The sequence below is a fragment of the Polyodon spathula genome, chromosome 23 (assembly GCF_017654505.1).
Source record: "Polyodon spathula isolate WHYD16114869_AA chromosome 23, ASM1765450v1, whole genome shotgun sequence".
In the NCBI taxonomy this organism is placed as follows: domain Eukaryota; kingdom Metazoa; phylum Chordata; class Actinopteri; order Acipenseriformes; family Polyodontidae; genus Polyodon; species Polyodon spathula.
In genome coordinates, this window is record NC_054556.1 from 19,681,417 (window position 1) to 19,697,331 (window position 15,915).

The 15,915-nt window shown below is 37.2% G+C and overlaps 1 protein-coding gene across 3 annotated transcripts in view; it reads right to left on the minus strand.

The window, feature by feature from the left end:
- Positions 1-11,083, minus strand: part of LOC121298029 (nuclear factor of activated T-cells, cytoplasmic 2-like) — a 51,729-nt gene extending 40,646 nt beyond the window's left edge. Inside the window, exons 1-3 of one of the 3 annotated variants that reach the window (XM_041224758.1) lie at positions 10,830-11,083; positions 2,483-3,443; positions 407-575 (exon numbers count right to left, since the gene is read on the minus strand). In XM_041224758.1, the coding sequence (XP_041080692.1) occupies positions 407-575; positions 2,483-3,443; positions 10,830-10,890 (1,191 nt within the window). In that variant the 5' untranslated portion in view covers positions 10,891-11,083. Of the gene's footprint in view, positions 1-406; positions 576-2,482; positions 3,447-7,135; positions 7,596-10,829 lie in introns of those variants that run through there. The other 2 variants (XM_041224757.1, XM_041224755.1) reach the window with 2 other exon arrangements.
- Positions 11,084-15,915: the final 4,832 nt, after the last annotated feature.

Sequence of the window (15,915 nt, forward strand, 5' to 3'; positions counted from 1 at the left end):
CCCTTTGTTATATACCTAACTACATTAATACTTATTATTATCCCTGCATATATGAAGGATCAACATGAAACATTTTATAGAAAAACACTTCTTTTTAGTGTCATTTATTTTGAACGATATGATTTTTTTGTGCACTTGGACACCCAAATAATAGGGTTAAGTTATTCAAAAACTACCAAAAATAAAAACTTACAACGAGACCCGTAGCCTCATACTTTGACACTATGAAATAAAAACCTGCTCCAATATCTTACTGGTAGTACAAGCACTGCTTTGTTAAAAGCAAACACCCAGACAGAGATGCACATGACATTTCCATAGCACCAGCCTGGCTGTGACATTGCTGCATATTACATAAGAGCAAGATGCTGTCTCTTGCATGGCAGCTAATAATGAAATGAGTTACCTGTATGATGGGATGCCCTCCTGTGGAAGCTTTCACTGCCCCTCGACTTCCTTCGGTTTCGTAGTGAGCTCGATGGTGAGGTTTGGGCTGAACCTCAATTTGAAGATGGTACTGGTCCACTTTGCTTGGCACAGGCCACTCAAGGGAAGGAAGAGAGGCAACTGGTATACTGCACAGAAAAGAAAGAGAGCACCATATTTACCTTAGCCCTCTAAGTGTGTGTAGTAACTTTGTCAACCAAGCTCAGCTTTAGCATACTTCTCTGTTCTTTTACAACTGTATTTGTCTAATAGACCTAGATGCTTGTTTAGTTTTTGTATGATGATTATGGTGTTCTTCATATGTCCCGAATATGCATTTGCCTGTCTTGTTGTGTGTTTTGTATGATTCTGTATTGCTGTTTCTACTTTATTTGCCATGCTTACTAAATATTTATTTAGTAATGAGTTTTACTTTCACTAAGGACTGGGAAGACCGGTTACATTTTTTCAAACAGCAATATTAAAGATCTTTAAGAAAACCGGCACTGTATTGATATCTTGGTTTTCTGATTGCGAGGTTAAGCTTCCTGTTGAGATAGAAAGACCATATTCTTGAAGTATGTTTTTTTTTTTTTTTTTTGTACACAGTAAAGTAGTAGTTTGTTTGCCTGGCAATCTAATTAGCTAACAGAAACACACACATGCACACGGAAACACATAACACCACACGCACACACACATACACGCACGCACGGACACACAGACACTATAACACTACACACAACAAACGCATGTACATAACACATAACACCACACACACACACACACACACATGCATATAACACAACATGCATAAACACACATACACATATCGATACAACAAAGTGATGCATCCTGAACTTATTACCATGGGGTAATACCAGCAGAACCATTCTGCAATCAACAGCTTTGACCTCTGAATACCTTGTTGGATTGATCTGAACATGTGCTTATGGGGTTATTATAATGGTGAGGAATGAAACATGTACAGCTACAAATTATTATAGTTGGATGAAACTAAAGATTCATCCAAAGAATAATAAAATGCCGATTAACAGATCTACAAGCTTAATAGGCAAACACTTTAAATTTATTATTATTATTATTATTATTATTATTATTATTATTATTAGTTGTAGTAGTAGTAGTATTATTAATAATCGTAATAGTAGTATAAGTAAACTAGTATTAGTATTATGATTATTAATACACCATTTTAAAATGGATTGTATTCAGTGTTTTGTCTGAGCTTTAGCATTGTATTTTCATGTCTGACAAAGTGCAACAGATCATGAAAAACATGATCAGAAGTTTTCATTTTTGCAGGAGGCACATTTATTTGCATATATTCAAATTATTAGCGGACAGTAAACATAGCTGTATGGAAAGTGGGGCCAGCACTGGGGGCGGTGCAATCAGAAGCACACTGGAAGATAATAACTAAGATATGTAGTGCAAATGTAGACCAAACCTTTCACTATCTTTTTTCAATAGTAGAAGGATGTCTGTTGAATGACTCACATACTGGTGGATCTATATACCACACTAGGTTAAAGAAAGCTCTGTCTGAATGCCTTACGTTCATGTAGTCTTGCACTTCCTTGGTCATTTCACCTGGAGAGTGAAACTGTCCCCTTTCAATGCCATCTTTCCTGTCATTGACCAGTCAGCTGTTTCCTCTAATGACTGTCATGCTTGGCAGCCAGGTGCAGCCAGCTGCATGCTTCACCCCAGAGGCACCAGTGAAGTGACCAAAGAAGTGAAACTGTACCAAACTTTCCCTAACCATTATAGATGTTATTTCGTTAGACCAGACAGAGCTGAACTATCTGATTCCATTCCACTTTCCTTTACTGATACCTGCTGAACAGCCCAGTCTGCTCAAGGAGCCGTTCCAAAAACCTGCTCCTGGTGACATCAAACAAAGGGAACACGTCCTGGTCTGTGCGTATCACAAAATTACATCGATATTTTTGTAAACAGCTACAACCAGGATGTTGTTATTAAGGGTGATGGTTGTTTTTTTTGTTTTTTTTAAAGAACAAAAAAACATTACCTGTACAATGGTATCCCAGGCACCAGCTGTTTACTCCAGTTTGGAGGCACGAGAAAGACTTGCTCCGATCCAGGTTTCTTCTTCACATCCTGCTCGCCAGAACCCAGGTAGTTCTCCTGGTGTAGCTCCACAGATGTGTAGAGTGGATACGATGTGTTGGTTTTGACAATCTTGGACGGGACGCTGCAGGAAGATCCGGTGTTGAGGCTATTCATGGCGTCAGCGAGGCTAGACGAGTAGGGAGACTGATGAAGGTTGAAAGCATTGGGGGTGCTGTTATCTCTGAACCTCTGGGGAGAAGGGCTTCGTGAACGGTGTTTGGCGACCGGCGTGTTCTGATTGGTGTGTTCATCGTAGGTCCTTTTCCCCACTGGAGACGTGGACCGGGAGTTGGGGCATGGGGAAGAGGAGCTAAAACCCAAGCAGCTCTCCTCTGTGACACTCGTCCTAGGGGAAGTGCCGGGGGAGGTCCTGGGGGATGTGAGGGTCTGGATGTGCTGGAACCGTGGGCACAAGTCATCCGCTTGGCCATTGTTAGGAGACACGCAGGGTGAAGCCCAGGGAGAATAGGTTTCGGAATGCCAGCTAGTGGAGGAGTTGCTGCTAGCTGGACTGAGGCAAGTTGGTTCCCGATAGGCGCTCTCGTAGCCAGGCACCGGCAGTGTCGACCGGGGGCTGGTGTTAGCTGGATTCATGGAGTGCCCCAGATTAAGCTCTCTGCCGTACGAGTGAATCAGTTCGTGAGAAGGGGTGATCTCGATTCGTGGGCTCATGGCAGAGGGACCTGCTTGTCTGGCGGGGTCCAGGTAGTATCTGTCTCCCAAATGTTCATATCCACCGATGCCATCTGGAGGCTCTGCATAGGTGGACGAGTTGCATGATTTGGGGCCATAATGGGACACCTCCCCATGTCCGTATGGGACTCCAGATGGGTTGAGGACTTTGTGAGCTATATCTAGTTCTTCTGAGGGAGAAAAAAGAACACACTCATTCCACATGGTAAACAAGAAAAAAAACGCTTTTGCATAGCTATTTGAAAACCAACTCTATTCTAATTGAAACAAATTGTAACGTTAGTTACATGTGTAAACTGTTAGTAGTTTTAATAAACCCATTATATGTGTTAGGTGACTGAAATAAAAAAAAAAAAAAAAAAAAAAAAAACCCGACTGATGTGGCTTTCTCTGCATTTAAAAAGTCGTCATTTTGTTCATGTCACAAGGTATTTTGTGTCGTATTCACAGCTCTAACTTCAGGATTAAGCATTTGTCTTGCTTTTTCTCTACAGACATAAACGCGGCTTTCTCTGGGACGTGTCACGGCACACGGCAGTTGAAACTGTCACTCTGATTGGCAGAAAGATTCTCAGCCATCTGTAATGATGTACTCACACTTAAAAACACAGAACTTCCCTCAGTTTGGATTGTATTTCACTTACCAAAACCTTGGTCGCATCCTGTGACATTATAAAATCCAGCTACAAATGAGCAAAGAAAGGGTCAATATAGATAGATCTATTCTATACACGGGTACCCAAAGCAAAACAAACAGTTTTTAATCAAAAAACCCAATAAGATAAACATGCAGCCTGCTCTGCCAGCTGCTACAAACCTTGTGCAAATAGTGCTGCTTAATGAAGCCACAATCTATAGATAAATGAAGTAATAGGTGAATTAGGCCACTACTACGGACACAACAAGCACACTTCGGTTTGCAACGACCTACTGGGTTTGGACAAAAAAATAGAAACATCTGCATTGTGTAGCAGACACTTTTGTGCACAGTATTCTTTATATGACAGACTCATTTGTTGTTATTTGTTATGATCCCTGTAATATCTAAAAGCTGCAACTCCCTAGGTATGTAAGACTTTGCTGGCAGGTGCTTCCGTGTCCGGCACAAAATAAGTGATACTTCATTTCAGAAATTAGAGACAACAGTCACAGAGGATAGAGAAAAACCCTGCGTACTGAAAGTGACTGTAGCTAACTGATTGCACTCTTTCATTAGCTACACAGGTCTCTGTTGTGCAGTTTTGAAAGACATACACATCTATTTTCATTTTGAAACATGATATCTGGTAGACTAAAGAACATTTCCAGTTTCCATGCCTTATTCTCAGTAAACCTGTTATACTTGCACTTCCTAGGTTATTTGACCTCAGCAAGGTTTCTTCAGTTGCTGGCAAAACAAGCGTTGAAAGATGCTGTTGATTGGGTGGGGATGATTTCAAACTCCAGGTAAAATGACAGTGAAAATGTAACAGTACCTGGAAGCAAGGCTTGCAAGCTGATTTTTAAAAAAAATGTATTCTAGTGTAGTACCAGATCAGGTTTTAAAATAAAAAAAAAATACATGTTTACTATTTTTTGTGACAGGGGTTTGTAGTTTTCGGTCCATTTACAAAATCGCATCTATCCAGCAATCCTGGGACTCCTTGGTGTCCTGTGGCAGGATGCCTGTGTAACTCAAGCCAAGCAAGCAAGAGCTCTTTATTGAGATCAGCACTGGAACTACAGTAACTGGTATTATTATTTAATGCCTCGCTCTGCCTTCTTATATATGTGTGTGTGTGTGTGTGTGTGTGTGTGTGTGTGTGTGTGTGTGTGTGTGTGTGTGTATCTGAACCTTGCACTGGCCTTATTTAGGGTTATTTGGCAGTGGTTTATGTTTAAAGTTGTAGTGGCACTCGCAGTTTAAAAAAGGAGAAAAACTAATTTTAAGGTTGATAGACCACTGAACTAACCAAAAACCAAAAGTGACCCCCCTACACTTTTTTTTTTTTTTTTTTTTTTTTTAAATAGCCAGATAGAAAATGAATGATGTAGGCCTACTTGTATTACAGCAAGTAGTGTACTGTGACTATTGAGGCCACTAAGACGTTTCAAATTCAGTTATGTCACCACCATTGTTATGGCGACTTCGAAAAAACCAACAAAAAAAACAAAAAAAAAAAAAAAAAAAAACAAGTAACAGCACCTACAAGGAAAATGGTAACTGCAGTTTTGTGGTAAGCATTTGTTGCATTAAATAATCGCACACAGCTGCCACCGTTTTAGGGTTTTTTGGTACTTTTTAAAAGGATGGTAGTCACATTAAATTAAGATTTCATTTAAGGGTCCTTACAAAACTATGCAAACAAGCTAGACAATCAACAAAGACTACTTGCTGATAGCAGAGGTTCACATAACAAACAAACAAGAAGGACGCGGTGTGGACAGGCACCAATAAACAGTTCTAGAGCACACTTGAAAACGTGTTTGGGAAACTTCAGCTTTAACGAAAGGTGCACTGCGCTTCAAATAGTTTGCCCCGCCTGGTATGTAGAGAAAATAGTTATCTGAAAGAATATAAAACTAAAAATGTAATTAGCAACACTTTTTTTTATTCATTCCATTATATTTTTTCTTTAGGTCAAAGTATTAAGATAATTTCATTTGGTTTTATTAGAGCCACAATTGTTTTTTATCAGCTTCAGCGGTATAGTTGCCCCATGTTTTGTCTGCGTGTCTTTACAAGTGCTTGGTATTTACATATTTCACGCTTCTGTTAGCAAATGGTTCCGTTCGGGCTATAATTGCACACCCTGGAAGCATATAGGACGACCCCCGACAATTATTACACTGTGTAACACAATTTCTGTTCCTGGGTAGTAAGTGTTATTTCCTAATTGCTAATGCCTCAGAAAAAGTAGTTTTTCGAGATTTACGATTATACTGTAAATACAGTATAATCGTAAATCTTGAAAAACTACTCACTTCTAAATCTTTTGTATTCATTTTTGTATTACTTTAGTATAAATACATGTTAATTTGCATTCATATGTTGTTTTTTTCTGACTTTATGTGAACGAAAAGACACACATTTGCCAGTTTTCCCATTGGAAATAGTGGTATTTTGAAACATCACTGTCCTGGTCACAAAAGCAAAGTTTGTGGGGAATAATAGCCATTTTCTATACTTTTGAGGCACAAGCAATTAGAAAATAACACTTACTACCCAGGAACAAAAATAAATAAATAAATAAATTGTTACACGGTGATCAGTTCAGTACTGTTTAAACACCTGACACACCTACTCTACTTAGGGTTAAGATGCAATGCAATGTGGCTTAAAGTTTCAGCCTAACTACAAAAACAGGAAAAGAAACGATTTAAAATTAAACTAGGCGTGTATAGTGTATATTTAAACCATAGTGACGTCAATTAAGAAAATATAACTTAATACGAGACTGACAGTTAATTGCACGCATTATTATATATATATATATTATATATATATATATATATATATATATATATATATATATATATATATATATATATATATATATAAAACTATAGCACCGCTCAAAAACAAAACAAAAATATTACAAATCCTAAATATTAGTATGTACTACAGTATACTAGGAAACTATAGGGAGTGCTGGCAACGCTGTAGTATTTTCTTTTTCATATGGGACGGCATGTGGTTAGGACAAGTAGCAAACTCATGCAGACTAGGTGTATGCGGTATATAACTGTGCACATGTGGTATACTAGCTTTGATAAGACACACACACACACACACACACACACACACAAAGAAAGCTGTACAAGAGCATCGTGTAAATCAAAGTTAGTAACGGTGTGTCACTGTGTAACGCTCACAAACCTTGCTCAGAAGTCTGATAATCATTGCAGAGGGGATATTCAAAGAGAATTGAGAAATCTAACTCCTCATCTGGACAGCTCCCTTGGTTCAGCTCCCCGCTAATCCCTACGGTGTTAGGGTCCTTGTCTGTGTAAACGGAGGTCATCTGTTCTGGTGTATAATTATTATTTCCTACGCAGCCAGGTTAATAAAAAAAAAAAGGGATTTTCTTTTCAAAATGTATCAAGCAGTGTGCTTCATTCAAAGAAATCCAAGCCAGCTTGTGTACGGTGGTACATTAGAAGTTGTCTCATCCAAAATAAACGGTTAGAAAATAACAATAATAAAAAAAAAATAATAATAATAATAATAATAATAATAATAATAATAATAATAATAATAATAAAAGTGTTGTGCTTATAGTCGCCAGATAGAAGTCTCGTGACATGCACTTTCCAGCCGGTCTCTACAGTGACAAAAGAGTGTGAAATTGACAAGCAGCACTATGGCAACTTCCTGTTCAAAATAAACCACGTAAAAGCAGGCGTGCCCTTTTCATAAAGTAAATTAAGTATATACAGGCTATAAAAAGCAGCATAAACACGCCTCCTAATGTCCATATGCAGAAAGGCTTTCGGATCTTTTGTATGGTTACACACGAATGCCTGTATTTAACAAATAAAAGGCAACCGATAATGAGTCAAATATTGGACAAACAACATAAAGTTTGTAGAAGTCAAATCCCCGTGCAACATGTGTATTTAGTTGGCCAACAGGTGACTGGTAGACAGTTATTATAGTCTGCGTACCAACCTTGATTATTTTCAATTATACATGGTACTGTAACCCAAGGACAGGGCTGGAACACGAGCATAACCAGAGCCTGAACAGAATTCCTAGGAAATCGCGGAATTTACAGGGTCCCACAGATTCCCATATTCTGCAGCTACATCGTCATCATACTTATCACAAACTAAAGTGACATGAAATATATCACTTGGTTGTCCGGTTCTACTTTTATTAATTTATCAGATGTTATGTCTCCTTCAAAAAGTAGGAGTTAATTGGAGTTAAGGCTTTGAAAATGTGGCGCAATATGAAGTCTCGCGATGTGATGTTTTTGTTTGACAATTTCTTAAGATTTTACTGACAAAATGCAGGCTATATATTAAATTGGAAGTACTTAGCCCATTCCTTTTTAAAATATGATTATGTTTACTTGATTTAGATTTTTCCAAGCCATTATAATACACATACTAAACAAATAAGATACTCTGCAGAACACTCCACAGATATCTACTTTACATTTCCACAGTTCTTTGCATATTTTCCTGCAGATTTGGACTGTCTCTCCAGATAAGCCAAGTGGCTGCATTCCCTGTGTAAGAATCATCTAGGAGAGTCTCTGCAATACTTAGAATTGGGTTTTTTTTTCACAGTAACGTTGCCACCAGGTGTCAGTGATAGATCATGCAAAGCTGGAAGTGTTTCAGGAAAGCTGTTCAATTACCCGTTTAGTCTCTGTGAAGTTAGCTCATGTAGGATATCATGCAATTTAACGGACTTACTTCAAGTACATGTGATTCAGAAACAATTATATTATACTGCCCTGCATTAAAAACAATATCATTTGTTTAATGTATTTTTAAACCTACATTTTAATTTAGTTAGTGGCTGGAGTTACATTTTAAGTAAATCACACGATTATATGCTATATATATATATATATATATATATATATATATATATATATATACACACACACACACACACACACACACACACACACACACACACACACACACACACACACACACAGTAATTTTGCAGTTTTCCGATGGTTTCCCTATGGTTATACTATGCATTTACTATAGTTTACCCTGGTTTGTCATGTTTATTAATATTTACCTGTCTGGGCTTTACAATGCTTAATTACACCTCGCCATGCTTTTACTGTGGTGATCCTTTATGAGGGTAAACAGACCTGACAGCATTTGGTAAGCCTTGTTACTACTATTATATTGCACATTTAGTCAGGACAACGCTTGCATTACAGATGAAAATCAACGGGCACAAACATGTATTAGAGCATTTTGACTCGCTTGGTTTTAGCGCTCGGTCGTGTCTTTTGGGGCATTTGGTGCTGCCTCGAAATTTTAATTGGCAAGAGAGTCGACCGTTCCTCCGGCAAGGAAGTCTTAATGCCAGCCCCCCCCCCCCCCCCCCCCCCCCCCTCCTGGCGCTCCGGTCTTCACTCCACCTCAAAGTTTCGGGGAGGAGGAAGTCACCTCCTTAATTCAGTGTCTGCTTGCTTTTCGGTGGTGGTTAGAGGATTGTCCTGTCAATCAATAATCCTCTTTGCAGGTGTGTTCGTTTTTCTGCCTGAAACATTTCATAGCATGTTAGCTTTTTTTGCCCTGTTTTAAAATACAGTCAGTGTTTTTTTAAAAACAGTCAGTGTTCTTTGTAAGAGGTGTCATCCCAAACAAGTTCTGCGATAGGAGCAGTTCAAACAATGTTACACTTTTCCACTCTTTTCACCTGTATTTTCTACATCATTAGTATTATGGTTCTGAACCTAATATATATGGATCTTGAAAACAGTTATTTAAAAAGGAACAGGGGTCTATTGGCCAATAACATGCAAATGTCATAATTTCTAAACTTCTGATTGATATTAATGAATGACACACTGGCTAAAAATAGTCAAATGTTGAAGGTTGTGTAACAAAAGCAACTGTACTTCTTCCAGTGTTCACAAAAGAGTAGAATTTGCAATCTACAAAGGGTTAAAATCACAAAACTGCAAATTTCACTATCTGAGTAATTAAGAACCACTCAGATTAAAAATGGAAAAGATAAAACTTTAAAAACTTTTCAAGTGTTAGTACTGAATAAAATATAATTATTGTGACATCATTACTCTCAGTATAACTGTGTCCATGGAGTTAGAGTGTGACATCACAATGGACTTCTAAAGCAGTTCTCAAGATATTGCAAAAAGTATGATGTATTTTTCAATGACAGTGAACTATAAATTGCATTCTTATATGGAATCTTATATGGCTACATAATTTATCACAATGATAAATGTAATTATTGGTCAAACAGCACATAACTCACCTGAAACGACCACACCATACCAAATTATCCTATGGCTTAAATACGTTGTGTTACTTCCAGTTAAATGTATTCATACATTGCGATTGCTTTTAAAACTGCCAAAGTAATGTTTACAAACCAGTCCAGAACCAGTAGAAATTAGACTTTGCAGGAAGCCTCATATTCATGAGATGTGTCACAAAGAAGGACCTGCCAAGACAGGCCTTCTGGTCTTAACTCTATATCTGCAGTATAGTTTAACTCACAAGCTGGATGATGAATAAGTGTCGGGGAAAACATGCCGAAATCTGTAAACTATTATAAATGTGTGTTATTATAAGCTTAGACTGTAAGCAAAAAAAAAAAAAAAAAAGTTAAAAAAGTTTAATATAAGAGACAATATACGTAGAAACATGCTTAATAATAATAATAATAATAATAATAATAATAATAATAATAATAATAAATAATAAGCTATAAAGTCAGTATGCAAGTCTAAAATCTAAATCATAGAAAAGCAGAAATAATTGAAAAAAATGGTACGGCAAAACTTTTAAATATGTAATCAATGAATTAAAGACACAATTCAATTTTTTTTTTTTTTTTATCATACCTTGATTCGTGGACCTCATGATGCGATAAGGTACAAACCTCCAAGCGGATTCTCTGTACATTTGAAGAAAACAAAACAAAAAAAACAACTCAGTAACAAAATAAAAATCTTCGAATGAAACCTATTAAACTCATAATTAAATTATATGACTCTTATAAAACTTTTTTTTTTTCTCTCAAAGCAGAAACAGACAGGCGTTAGAAACAGACTAGAACATCAGTTTGCAATGGTATGAGTCCCTTTCCTTGCGCTGCAGATTAGCAGAGTAGGACAACTTCCTTCCCTGCTTTGAATGTTTATAGTGGACGAATGCTGTAAAATAACGGGATTCCCTCAGTGTTTCCTCCTGTTTATTCGTTTCACCATGGCAACCCTGGAGCGGCTCCATCTCCGAGACGCAGGGCTTTCCTGCAAGCTCCACTCTCAGGAATCCATGACAACTGCAATCGCAGAGCCAAGGCATTTCTGCGGCTTCTCGCGGACACAAGAACTTCATTGTAGCCGTGTAGTTACTGAAAAAAGGGACTGCTGTTGAAATATATATAAAAAACATTTTATTGATACTGCTGCGTTTTAATAAACAGACAGTTACGGTTAACTTTAAAAGATAACGGGCTGTACTTTCTGTTTACCTTTAAAATGACACGGCGAGACGACGAGAATCGTCTGCTTTTGAAAATACATCCACTCAATCTATGTAACATTGTCTTCGATGGCTTTTTAAAATTATTCGTGTATGTAAAATCTCTATATTAAACGGTTTCTAAAGATGCTACCCCCAGCAACTATTTTAAAAAGTCACACTTTTTATTTTCTTCAGATACCCCAATGTTCATGATTAACACATTAAAAAAAAAAAACAAACAAACAAAAAAAAAAGTAGCATTTAAAAAGCATTTAACACATAGCCCTGGTCTATTTCAGACCAGTGTCATGCTTGAAATGTATTTCAAATATCAAAGTGCTCAAAAATTTTACCCATATAATTTTATACACTGCCATCCAAGAAGTAGCAGCATGTAATGAATTTATGTTGCCCCCATACACTTTTGCACAAAGTCTGTATAAACTAACATCAGTTAGCTACAATGCTTGTGTTGTTTTTACACAGGGCAATGATAAAATAAAGTGACTATGTCAAATACACAATAATACAGGGTTATAGTCCTGCAACATTGCTAGCATTAGGTGCATACTTCAATCCCCAGGAAATCTCTCCAGCATTTTACCATTGGAATGTCGGGACATGCCATTTTGTACAAGTCAACAAACCAGTAGGTATGCAGTTTTACAGTAGGCCAGAAAAGGAAACAGAATTTCTTTAAACAGCATCCTGTGATTGAAGTTTCATTTTTCTTACCACTATGTCACTTCCCAAAGCTTGTTACCCATGGGCGGAAATACCAGCAACAGTAAAAAATAAAACTCTATTGTAAACGTGCACAAATCCGATTATGTGATTAAAAAGACTCAGAGATTGATAACTAGAGCAAAAATTCTGGAGTGGCCTCTAGGACCAAATGTGGCCCCTGACAGACTTGTGAGTGGCCCCAATGCAAACCCTACAATTGACAGAAAGATGTGTATTAAAGGAATGGTAGCCAAGGTTTAAAATCTTACCTCTTTTTGTTAAGAACACGTTTTTGCTCATTTTATACTTGTGACTGGCAGATATTTGAAATGCAACGGTATAAAGTTGCTGTTGTTTTTCAAACTCCCTCTAATGGACAAGCTGCAATAAGACAAGACTACAGATAAGAGTTTATAGTGTTATATTTAAAATATTTTCAGCATTATAAAGAGAGACCAGTAATAATGTTAATCAAGCTGTTAGAAGACATGAAAATTGATGTCAATGCATCACTTAGCAATCCTTTAATGGACTTTATATCCATTATAAACTAATATCCAAATGGCTTGTGTGCAAATGTATTTGAATCATCAGTTTGTTGTAGTTAGCATGTGAATAAACCTATTGCTTGAATCTGTTTAATTATTAAAAAAAAATAAAATATTGCCCTGATAGTAAAAATGAATACATACAAGCTGAACATTTTGAGCAACTATATTTTAAGTACTGAAATATGAAGGATTTAATTAATAACAGTATTTAAATGTGCCTCTGTTTAGATCACTTGAACATACTCCACTCTATGCTACACAGGACTGGGAAATTCATATTCTGACCCCACACAATTTCCTCTTGTATTTCCCTGGTACTAATTAGCAATGATGTCCCATGGGTGCTGATCTACTCTGATTTGAAGATTGACCACTAAATAATGTACATTAGGAGTGTAGCTTGCAGTTGGGTATATTTCATGTATCAATGTTTAAAACTGAGAGTTCATGACTGACATGATTATACAGAGGAGCCATAAATATGATATAACTTCAGCTGCTTAACTATTGCATGTGACCTCATTCCTTGTGATCACTATCAGTGAACAAAGGGCATATTCAAGCAGAAATTATCCAATCAACTGTTACATAACCAAACTGCAAACTGAAATGAAGAATGATTTGTTATTCCTTTTTTATGGGATGAAAACCAAAACAAACAAACAAAGAAATGACGATATTTTGGCTTTTTTATTGCAACCATCCATAAATCACCAATATGGTTTTCTCAAAAGTCCAGTACATCTTCTCCACATAGATGTGACCCTCTACATAGAACACACAGCACACATTAAAACTCCTTTTTATGGTTAACAGTAGTTCCTGAGTCTGAACTTTCCTTCTGTGATTCATAATATGTTTCTGTGTAGGATGTGTTGTTGACTAATTTAGCACAGTTTGAGAAGCCAGAACTGATCAAAACGAGCAATAAGGCAGGCTATACATAGAAGCTTTAAGTAGACCTAGCGAAACAAACATTGCATATGCTCAATGTACTGAAACACTGAACACCCCGAGCATCCTGTTCTCCAGAGGTGAACCCAGTGAATTCGCTTTCTGCTCCAGCTAATGATAAAAACTGCTGCCCTTTACCTCTATATAAATGCTAATGGCGTTCACATTCAGGTTAGATTTAATAGATCCATTTATTAACATCGCAAACTACAACAGAAGTAAAGAGAAAAGAGGGTCATGTTAAAGCAAGTTTATTAGAGGAATTTAGTTCATAATCTCTATGTATGTACCTGCTATTGCACTACATTAATCCATTAAACACTAGTTAATTTATGGAGAAAACACAGTGGAAATAGCAGAGTTTTAAGCCCATCCAAATTATTTAAAAATTTATATAATCCATGTATTTATCATGCTTTACCATAGTTACATATGAATAGTCATACCTGTTTGTGCTGTACCATGATTTTTATACAGATTTACTCCACTTTACTAGACTTTTACCACAGTACACTGCTGTTTTCTAAAGAGAATTAGCCACACTGCATCACCTGGTTACCCATTTTGACCAGGTAGGCCTAACCTTACATGTTGTCAGTTTTTTGCCATTAGAAAGCTCTGCATGTCAAGACACATGTTTGCACCTCGGTTTTATGAGGAGGGCTTTCTTTATTTTCTTCCATAGCTTTAAAGCTAATTGAAGAACACGTCTGGGTTATTGCGGGCACTTTTTCCAAGGACACTGCTTGCTCCCTAGTGGCAGTGCTTTGATGCTGAAGCACAGCCATATTCTTTGGTTACATTTCCAAATTTGAAGGAGGTGAGGGTATGGAGAGCGCTACAAGCAACTTCCTTTTTTAGACTCCAGACCAATTAGATTCACTTTCATTCACAGTGAAGCATCAGTAGTAGACTCCACTTACATGCCCTTGAAGATGTCACTGCTGCTTGAACCAGAAGGGTAGCAGTCAAAATACAGCAGTTACAGTAAGACCCTTTTATTTCCCTTCAAAGGGACTGCACAAGAAGCGTTACAACACATGATACAATAAACATGCCTGCTTTGCTGTGGAAGTGGAAAGCTCTAGTCATTTTAAAGACTGTTTTAAGGAATGTTTCTTTGGGACGGTTTGTTTTTATACATTCCCTTATGTTAAACATGAAATCAAATGCATGTCTGATAAATGTGATTAATATTAAAGAATGTTTTAATAATCCAAAAAATCCCAACAGTAGCAGATCTAAATACCGTAATTTATTAACTCTATATAATAATCCTGCTGGGTCCTTTATCAATAACATCCCCTAATTCAAAAAATACATTCTATAAAAAAATCAGGTTTTAAAATGGTAGGATGGCAGTATTAATTGTTTAGATTGCTACATTAAACTCCATTATGAAGAACTGCTTCCCATTGACTCCCATTATCTTTTGGCCAGGGACATTTCAATCTGGTGACAATAAAATGATGATAATAATAATAATAATAATAATCTTTGTTTTTATATAGTGCCTTTCATGGACCACCACCACACAGCGCTTGCAAGATACGAGACTAGGGTGTGCACTATGCATCAGTTGCAGAGTTACTTATAACAACATCTCAGCTGAAAGATGGAGCACAAGGAGGTTAAGTGATTTGCTCAGGGTCACACAATGAGTCCATGGCTGAGCTAAGATTTGAAACAAGGACCTTCTGGTTACAAGCCCTTTTTTTAACCACTAGACCACACAGCCTCTTTGGATTATATTCAGAGCAGCATGTCTTGTAGAAAGAGAAAGTCTGCTGTATATGAAAAGAAAATATCCACTGCCTGGCCATTTTAGAAGCACCTGTTCCTCATATCAGATTGGGCCATTGTTTGCCCTGATTGCAGTCTTGAAAACAATGCGGTATAGTTCACAAGTTGCTGGAAGGTGCTAATCCTGTCCTTCATATTTCAGGCAAGAGAGGTATGCAGAATTGAAATCTTGGAAAAATGAGACTCGGTTGAGCTAAGTTGGCACCCACGGACGTAAGGAGTTGAGCAAAGTTAAGAAGTAAAAAGCAAACTGTGAAATGTAATGATCCCTATGTGATTGTGTCAGTACTGTAAAGCATCCTCTAGAATCTCGCTGCACATTCTGTCGTGTCTACCTGCTGAGTTTCACTGCTGTTTTTTTCCATAGCTGCATTCTGAAGTGGCTACCTGGCTTCATACCTCCCTTGTGCACCCAGGTCAGGGAAAT